The 9,583-nt window shown below is 35.8% G+C and overlaps 1 protein-coding gene across 1 annotated transcript; it reads right to left on the reverse strand.

The window, feature by feature from the left end:
* Nucleotides 1-1,248: 1,248 nt before the first annotated feature.
* MPS1 (multipolar spindle 1) lies at nt 1,249-9,262 on the reverse strand. The gene is made up of 10 exons (XM_088893859.1): nt 9,104-9,262; nt 8,955-9,012; nt 8,704-8,856; nt 8,557-8,616; nt 8,336-8,415; nt 8,163-8,217; nt 5,107-5,220; nt 4,274-4,466; nt 1,991-2,061; nt 1,249-1,633 (listed from the first exon to the last, which is right to left on the reverse strand). Exons 1-10 carry the CDS (start codon nt 9,254-9,256, stop codon nt 1,449-1,451), a joined length of 1,122 nt encoding a protein of 373 aa, XP_088749985.1. The 5' UTR covers nt 9,257-9,262; the 3' UTR covers nt 1,249-1,448.
* Between the last annotated feature and the right edge of the window lie 321 nt (nt 9,263-9,583).

Consider the following 9,583-nt stretch of genomic DNA (forward strand, 5'->3'; position numbering starts at 1 on the left):
TTAGGAAACTCCTAATTAGATTAGGAGGGTTGATCTTAATCTGCAGATAAGGTAAGGGCTTATCCTTATCTCTTAAAGAGAGTCCAGATCCAAATACATATTTGGATTAGGAAACTCCTAATGAGATTAGGAGTTGCTCTCTTTAAGGCTATAAATAGAGGAGGAGGGCGAACCCTACTTAAACCCAACAAGATCTCAGATCCAAGAGAGAAGACAACTCCAATAAGACTGACGCCTTCTTCTGCTCTTGCCTCCCTCTATTGCTGCCACCATTGCTAGTTCGTTCTCCACCAGTAGGAGTGATCAAGAAGTGTTTTTGATATCAGTTTTTTGAGAAAAACTGATCTGAAGTTGTGCTCATTCGCCCTCCATCAGATTCTTAGTGAAGAATCAGGTTCTTGCTGAAGAACCACCCTACTGATTCTGCTCCACCCTACACTGTGTCATCTTCAGTGGGAACAGTCTTTGGAGATCTCATTGGGCGTGAACACCTTCATTGGAAGTTACTACTACTCTGTATCAGGTATATCTCTCTCCTACCTTTTGATTTTAGATTCGGTTCAATTTAGAGTTCAAAACTGATCATTGAAAATGTAATTTTCTAAAACAATGAATATGATTTCCACATGGGAGAGAGAAATTTTTGAAATTTCGCCCTATCTTCCTAGAGGGTTCGGCTATCCATATGATGGATCTCTCATCCCTTCAACTGGGCCCCTACCAAGCTTCCCTCTTTGCACATTCATGCCAAGTAGGCACGGCCCGCTACAATGGAAGCAGGCACAACCCACATTACAGCTCTATGTGAGGACCTAAAAAAGGATGGACCAATCATCAGGTTGGATAGTTGAGTAGATAAGTACTCTACTGCTTCAACAGCTGATTTCCAAGTCTGGGAATCAGATGGTTAAACCACGTGAACCATGATCGAATAGCTAACTGAGTTTACCAATGTTCCTCTAGTTGTGTTTGCAGTTGGTTTGGTTGAATTTTGCATATTTTACGACCAGACAACTGAGCATTGTGCAGAAAATTCAAGGGAACCTAAAAAAAAAAAAAAAACACTCGAAAGACAGATGTGCATATACTCCTATTAGATATTTAAGAGTCCAACTATGTTAAATTTGAAATATTTACTGCACATAAAATCAAATTTTTACAAGGTATGAAGTTCATGCACCATAGATTTTGCCTTTATTTAAATTCTTTTTTTTTGTCATTTTTCCTTTTTATTCTCAATTTGGCAGATCCGAACTAACACTGTTCAACATCCATCTGGACTTCAGAATATTGACAGAGAGAGAGAGAGAGAAAGAAAGAGAGAGAGAGAGAGAGAGAGAGAGAGAGAGAGAGTGAAAATCTAAACTTTTGCAAATCTGCAACTTCATCAGTTTAATGAAAGTGAACAGAAACAACTGCTTCTAACTCGATTATTTTGCAAACAACAGTCAGCGGACCAGACCATCAAGAATATCTGGATCCAGTTCCGGGAGAAAAGAAACCCGGCCAACTTGTTTAACCAACTCACCAGTTACTCGATCCATGTACAGCATGTAAAGCCCATTCCTACTTTCCAAGAGTTCTAATGCCTTACGGGCGTGAATAACTGACCTCACCCATTCTTCAAACAGTTCTGTCTCACCAAATGTAAAATAGTATATGAGATAGTAAAGAGATTCACGTAATGATAAAATATCAGGAAAATTCGTATGGTACTTGAGTGTATGGGTTATCCGAGTTGAATGCATTCCACATAATATAGAAACTAGATGACATAAGAGAACCCTTTCCAGATCAGACCTTATCCACTTCTAAAACCTTTTTGAAATGGGTGACAAGACCGCCAACAGGTTTGACTGGGTCTAAAGGTAGAAGCTATAAGGTGGGTCACATGATATAGATTCATGACAAAATGGATCTTATGAACTGCTAAATATAAATTTGAGATGGATCATCTAATTAAGAGTAAAGTTTAAAGCACAGAACTTACTGTTTTCAAAACCTTCATCAGTTGTCCATGTCTGGGTATAATCCGATATCAGAAACTCAGTAAGCTGGATCCTGCCATCCACATAGATAAATCAGGCAAAAGGTAATGCACAGTATTCAGATTGCAATGAATCTGTCCTACCAAATACTGAGGTGAAATATATTGTATTATCTCATAGAGTTTAAAAGCATTGAGACTCCTAGTAAGCTTCCTATATGGTGAAGTGGTCTGTATGATTAAAGTAGTTTCAAGGACAGAGATCAACCTTCCCGGTCAAAGCATCCAAAATGATTTCAAACATCAAGTATAAAGCATCCTTGCAAGTATGGAAACATTTTAAATTTCCAACTGCAAGTCCTATTACTTGGTAATCCAATTTATACTTTATAACTCCAAATGACACCGACAGAGTTTGGCACAAGTAGCCACTTCATTGTGTTAAAAAAAGTCTAACCTAATAATTCCTAAATCAAGCACACATGCCAGCTAATACCACAAGTTCAACCCAATTTATTATATCATACATGATTTGTGTTTCTAACAAGGCCAAATACATGCATAAATGCATACAATGAGGAAATTAATCACTCTAAACTTAGCAACATTGTGAATGGTCATTTAAATAGTTAAGTGCTGATTCATCACCCAAGCCTTATCCTAACTATATGGAGAATTAGCAAATATTTTCTTCTGGCTGATAACTTAATACATCCATTCAGGAAACAGACCAACAAAGCAAAGCAGAAATAAACGCCAGCACCCATTATAGAATTTATAGAAACTTCAGTAAGTGGATTAGAGGTCCTTTGATTTCAGCTATAGATATTTTTTTAGCATAATTCCAGGCAATTACCCCTACTACGCCTCATTAAATGGGAAGAATTCTAGATAGATCTTTTGGAAAAGGCCTATCAATTGGACCCAATTCTTCTATTGACCAAAAGTGGAGACTCAGATTCTCTCCACTACATATGAGTATATTCCCAGTTAGCATTGATAAACACAAGTTCTCTATTGATCGATACAAGAATAACAAGATGCACATACGTATCGTAACTTTTACTGACCGAAACACCTTTTTTAAGGTTTTTCTAGTAACTTGGTTTATCAAGTGATACCCTTAAAACCGACCCCCACCCCACCACCCACCCACCCCCCCAATGAAAATATAAGAATAAAAAAGTAAAAAAAAAAAAAAAAAAAAAAGTGTTTAAGAGTATAAAAACATCTGATATACGCATGTTCGTGCGTATCAAGTGTATCGATACTTTGAACCTTAATCGTACTTGATATCTTGTGTATACATGTAATATATTACCCTAATCACCAATATCAATATGCTTTGAACCTTGATGGTACGTGATATCTTGTGTATACATGTAACATATTACCTAAAGGGTTATACATTAAATCACCAATATCAATGCTCTGCTAAATTTGCTAGCTCTTTTAACTAGCATTTATGAACATGGTAAAGACCTTTAGAACTTAAGACATGCTAATGCTTTGTTCCGTATTCATTTTTTCCATGATCTATGTATTAACTTATGTAAAGTTCTCAGTAAATAAATTAAGCTGCTCTTTTTCTTTTCTTGCAAAAAAAAAAAAAAAGAGTTCTATATTAGGCAAAATAAATATCCTTACCATACTTAATCTAACAGTCGGGAAGAAAGTATTGACAACCCAACAAGCTCCAAACTGGTGCATCAATCAGATAGCTACAAATCTTGGCGTGGGCAATCTATTAGGTCGGAGCCATTTGATAGTAGCTTCAGTGCAACATGGGTCAGGTTGGGTTGAGTATTTGTTTAATTTTGAATAGGCCCAACCCCAAACCCACGCCCTATTTAGCTGAAATTCTCCAAATTGGGCAACCCAGCACCTCCATTCCAATCTTCATGAGAAACATGGAAAGTGGTGGGGCCAAAACACATCTGTAGGGCACTTTTCCAGAGAAAACAAGAAACACCCTTCTATAAAATAATGCCATGCATACACTCAACAGTGTCAAGGTGTCAGATGCAGTAAATTTATTTTATTAGTAACCAGTATTGCTCAGCTAGCAAAGCCCTAAATAGGGGATCTGATATATGAAGTAACCAGTTGGATCCCTCACAACTGATCACAAGAAACAAAATTAGTCATGTCTTTAATTCAGCTACGCAGCTAAGTTTTTAATACAGGCATCACCAAAAAATTCAACTGCCAAAAGATTAATTAAATATCCACAAGTGTTCACACAAGTAACTCACTGTTGATATAATCAATTTTTAGGGTACTTACATCATAAACATACAGCTGTGCATATTAGGGAAAGCACCATCAAATGGATCCATGCAAAGCAAAGTGTCCGCCAGTACAGAAATCCTCTGAGAAACCATAAGCATTGCACGTTGGCCAATGTATGACTTCCGTCCAACCTTACGAATTAAGTGTTGAACATAGAATTGCAGATAAGAACCAGAATTAGATGATTCTGTAATCAAACAATTTAAAACACAATGAATAAAAAGAAATGAAATGGAAAAAAATAGTGCAAATACAGAAATACTACAGTACAAGCTCAAAATAGTAGCAACAATGAAATATGAAACTCTCCAAAGATTAATCAAACTAAAATGAGTATTTGAAGAAGTATGGATCCGACCACGGTTACCAAAAGAGATAATTTAAGGAAATCCAGATAGTCAAAAGACATGAACAACTTTATCCATTAAGAGATGCTAACCAGCTGGCAAGAGTAAATAAGCAGTTCATTTTGTCTCTTTGAATACGGTTAAGTCCCCCAGTCAGATATCTTCACAGATGTATTTACCAAGTAATTTAGTATTTGTCAGACAAATCACGGATGTCTCTCCAAGAAGCAAGAATAAATTAAAATATGGTCTATTAAAGGCTTAGTATGAAAAACTATGGTAAACATATTCGCTTCTAGAATACAGATAGATAATGGTGCTGAGCACCACACCAGGGAGAGTTGTGGTAAATATGCAGCATTGTCCTTGCAATATCTGAGTTTCATCTCTGTTCAAATAACTAACAAGTCATAATATAGTCATTACTTCAAATATGCACACATAGGAATGTGAAAATGCCATTAATTTAAGTATATTTACCATCTTTCTGTGAGGGGTCACCCATTCTTCTGACCAATCGCATAATCAATTTATTGATAATCCCTTCAATAGCTTCTTTATTGTTTCCTTTGGATAGCAAAATCTCTAGTGAAGCTTCAAAAGAAAAAAATAGATATTAAGAAAAGATAAATTCATGAATCAAGTATAAAAGATACTTGATAAAAATCTGAAGGTTTAAAAATTATAGTATGAAAGAATGCAATTGTAGATATACAATTATGAATACAAGATCCAATATAGCACCCCTGCAAGTCTATGAAAACAAGAAAATACCTTGACAAGCCCTTGAACAAGATTAACTAAGATGCCTTTATAAACGTGAAGAGGAATGAAATGGATAAAATTTTAGGGGCTAACTTGCTAAGAAGAAAAAATCTGAACTTTTTTCTCATTAGAAGTGAACACATACTTTACAGCATGAATCTGTAGTAAATAATTTACAGAACTTCACACCTATAGTACCTAGATACCTCTGCATCAATGCCCACTTGGGTTGGATACTTCAATTTTAATGCAATTTTGTGTATGAAATCCAGCAGTGTCCTTGACAATATCTGACTATAACCTCTGTTCTAAAAGATGCGCAAGTGTAGAGCTAAGGTGCAAGGGATTTCTAAAGCCTAAGATGCAAGGTGAGGCATAAACCTGAATAAGGTGGGTTCACTTTTAGGAAAAACAAAAACAAAAGAAAAAAGATAGATGAACAAAAATATGAAAATCTAATTTACAAAAGAAAACAAAATAGTTCAAAAAAGCTAATATATTTATTGGTGTTACTAACATGAACGTAGTAGCCTTGTACATTCATCTTTCAAGTCCTACATAGGCTAAACTGTTTAAACTCTAAGCATAATAGATACAACCTACAAGTAGCAGCTTACATACTCAACATCAAATCAATAATAATTCATTATAAGATAGCAACATTGTAATAAGTCAGGTGAAGTACACCTGGGTTTAGGCGAGACACCCAACAAAATAAGTCTTGCGGACCTTTGAGCCAAAGAACGAACACCTTTTAAAACACCAAATATGATAGGTATATGCTTACACATGGATGCAATCCAAAAAGTATATACAAATAAATAACGACACAAGATGCATTTCAAACTTGCCAAGCTCGTAATTAAAACAGTAATAATGTCCATGGAGCCAAGCCAAGATAGTAAGGATTCAATTCTTATAAAATATAACTTTATGTGCACCTTATGGCCTTTCACTAGGTAATGAATTAATGATAAGTTTGAATATGTAGTAAAAAATGAACTCTAACATGCATCCCACTAAAGAAATGGACAGGAAAATTGTATGGTGATAATTCTCACACTATCATAATATGGTCAATATAAATATAAGCTGAAAATTTTATAGCCAATCAAGCCGGAACTAATGAAATTTATAGATTCTAATCCTGGTTTTCTATGAATCTTTTGTTTATACAAAAGCATAACAAAAGAATTATAATTTTCTATAGTAAAATAAAATTTCATTAGAAAAGAAAAATGTTACATCCTATCCAGGTGTTAAGGCAACATTCACGGACCAGGTAATATGTCAAAAACGACTCAATTACATATCCAAACAAAACAATCCAGATTAGACATTTGAATCCCCAACACTTTCCCAAGATTATCCCCAAGGTCTTCTTTGGTTACTTGTCAAAATTCTGGTAAAAAATTATAAATTTATGAATAATTAAAAAAATCTATCAAAAAGATTTTATCTGTTAAAAGGAAAAAGTAGAAAAATGACGATAAGATAATTTAGCTTAAGAAGATAAAACATAGTAGCTAGTAAGAAAAATGACTTTGGCTTTATGTCACGAAGACTGAGTTATCTGGTAATAGGCATAGAAAGGGAACCCAAAGAGATAACATGGAGGGTTTTCTCGTAAGGAAAGAGTTAAATGAAGATAGGTTGATTCGACTAAGAACCAATAATGAGGCACTGACCAGCACAGAGTACCTCAATGAGACACATAAGAAAGCTTCCAATCACCATAAAGGTACCCGGTTACAAGACACAATAGGCCCAAACCCAATCTATAAGTGGGTATAATTGTTGAAGCCCCATGGCATATATTGTCGTTGATGATGTCGATTGACAAGTCTAGAAAGCATAAGTCTTAGCTTATTAAGAGAATGTGAACAATGTAGAGAAGTGCATCTAAAGCCTTGTATGACTAATAAATACAAAACAAAGATACAAGACAGATAATAACCAGAAAATTGCATGGGGTATGGTGAAGTTAACAAATACCATGCATAGACTAAGCATAACCTAAGATTAGGTATGTTGAAATGGATGTGAGGGAAAAATACATTCATGGAATCATGGGAATCTAAGGCTAGCTTCAATAGGTGACAATATGAGGAAAGAATACATTCATGGAGTCATGGGAATCTAAGGCTAGCTTCAATAGGTGGCAATATGAGGAAAAACCAAACTTACATGGTTCTGTCATGTGTATCAAAAGACCAATTAAGGGTTGATTGTACCAGTGAAAATCAGTAATATGTACTAAGTTTAAAGCTCTAAAATGTGAAAGCCAAGAAGAGAAATGAGAACCTATGGTTTAAAAAAGAAATGGCCTTAGAAAGAAGTTGCCAGCTAAGAAAAATATGCTTAGCTATCCTCAAATTGTTAATAGAGAGTTTGGTTCAGTTGAGTAGATGATAAAAGAACTTCTGAAAGACCTCCTTTAACTACTTAATGTGAGAAATAAAGTTCCTTTATAATCAATTTTAACCAAGACCCCTTAAACCAGCTTTTGTTTTACAATCAAGCATCTCATGTTGACAGAAAAAGGAAATTAGTTTGACTTGTGGTTGATTGCATATCTACTATGTTTTTACTAGATACTATTGGTTGTGTAATTCTAATGCTAGAGCTAACTGCACAACCCCAACTATTTAATTATTTACTCTATATAAATTTCATAAACTGTTAGTGGAATAGATTATGCAACTTCAGCATATTTCACAAAATTGTTAAATTCAAATTAGAAATTGGAGTATTATTAACCAGAACACTACCTAAAATGAAGTCTACAGCTTGATGTGACAAATTAGCGAAGGAGGTGTCATTTAGCTGCAAAACAAAACTGAAGACTGAGGACAACATAAAGGGAGGAAAACAAGACAATATTTCATGGACATACGTGATTAGTGGAAGAAAAGTATATTAAACAAAACTTATGCACACTGACAGGGGAAACAGAGTCGCAGAGCTCCACCAGAAAATCAACTGAAGTACTTAGCTGCTCTATCTCATCTCCACTGTTTGAGTCTACAGTTATCACCAGAAACCACATAAAAGGAAATTATCTAAAAGGTATTCACTAATCCCAACTCCTAAGAAATGCTATGTCAAAAATGCAGGAGGGAAAACAATTACTAGTTGAATTCATGGAATGTCATGTTCTTGTACCCAAAATACGTCGTATGCGTACAGAGTCATCTGGTTTTCTCCTCCTTTCGTTCAAACGCACTGAAGAAATAGAAGGAAAAGAAAATTCAAGGTAAGCATCTCAGAAGAAGAAGATAACTGAAGGAAAGGGTAAAAAAATAACAAAACCTTGTCTTAGAAATCTCCGACGCAAAACCTCATTGACTCGTTGATCGGAGTCATATTCCAAATGCAATCGCTTAGGATTCAATTCCCCCAATTTATCAAAGAAATAGCATTTACATGACGCACTCTGCGGGAACAAATCGTACTGTATTCCATCTGAAACAAAGAGAAGAGAAACTTCCAAAGCCAATGCTCTCCTATTTCCACTGAAAGAGCTACGATGGAGAACAAAGAGCTAGATATTTAAACGAAACCTTCAAGTTCTTTAAGTTCTTCCTTGAGCCTCAAAAGTTCCCATTTTCTTTCTTTCGCCTGAAACTCCAGAAACGGAGACGAGATTAAGGTTTTATTTGATCAAACTGAAGCGATAGAGGAGGAATGAACCAAATGAATTCCAAGAAACCTTTCGCTTCCATCGTTGAGCGTCGGGTTCCGAATTAGAAGAAGATAAATCAGAAGATGACTTCCCGAGTAGCTTCGATCGGACGAGTGCGATTGCTACAGCAAGTTTCAGCGACTGATCCGACTCCATGATCTCCTTCTGTGTTTTCTCCATGGTTCTTCAGAGTTCAGAGTGCGTATTTCAAGAAAACTGAAAAAGGCGCGAACCTTTTCAGTTTCACGAGGAGCGGTAACTCGGGCGGACCGGACAACCACGGCCAGAGTAATGGCCGGTCTGAGTTAGGCTTCTTATTAGGGGGCAAGTCGGGCCGGGTTAAGTTAGATTGAGGTCAACCCCGACCCCTCCTTAATCCTCATATGAACTCTTCCAGAGGATCCAGCTGTAATCCGACCCAAATGCGTAAAATAGATCAGGTAGGGTCCATCTCAATGTCTCATAAAGTCATAAGTAGTTGAACCCGTTTCTAAATTCGGATGTGGA

The sequence above is a fragment of the Nelumbo nucifera genome, chromosome 8 (assembly GCF_055504915.1).
Source record: "Nelumbo nucifera cultivar China Antique chromosome 8, China Antique-T2T, whole genome shotgun sequence".
NCBI classification, from domain to species: Eukaryota; Viridiplantae; Streptophyta; class Magnoliopsida; order Proteales; family Nelumbonaceae; genus Nelumbo; species Nelumbo nucifera.

What these genes read in the sequence shown, in the direction of transcription:
- MPS1 (XM_088893859.1), bottom strand. Translation starts at nt 9,256, where the DNA reads ATGGAGAAAACACAGAAGGAGATCATGGAGTCGGATCAGTCGCTGAAA. An exon ending in AGAACTTAAAGAACTTGAAG is followed by an intron (nt 8,857 to 8,954) that starts GTTTCGTTTAAA and finishes TCTTTGTTTCAG; the next exon opens with ATGGAATACAGTACGATTTG. An exon ending in CACAGCTGTATGTTTATGAT is followed by an intron (nt 2,062 to 4,273) that starts GTAAGTACCCTA and finishes TGTGGATGGCAG; the next exon opens with GATCCAGCTTACTGAGTTTC.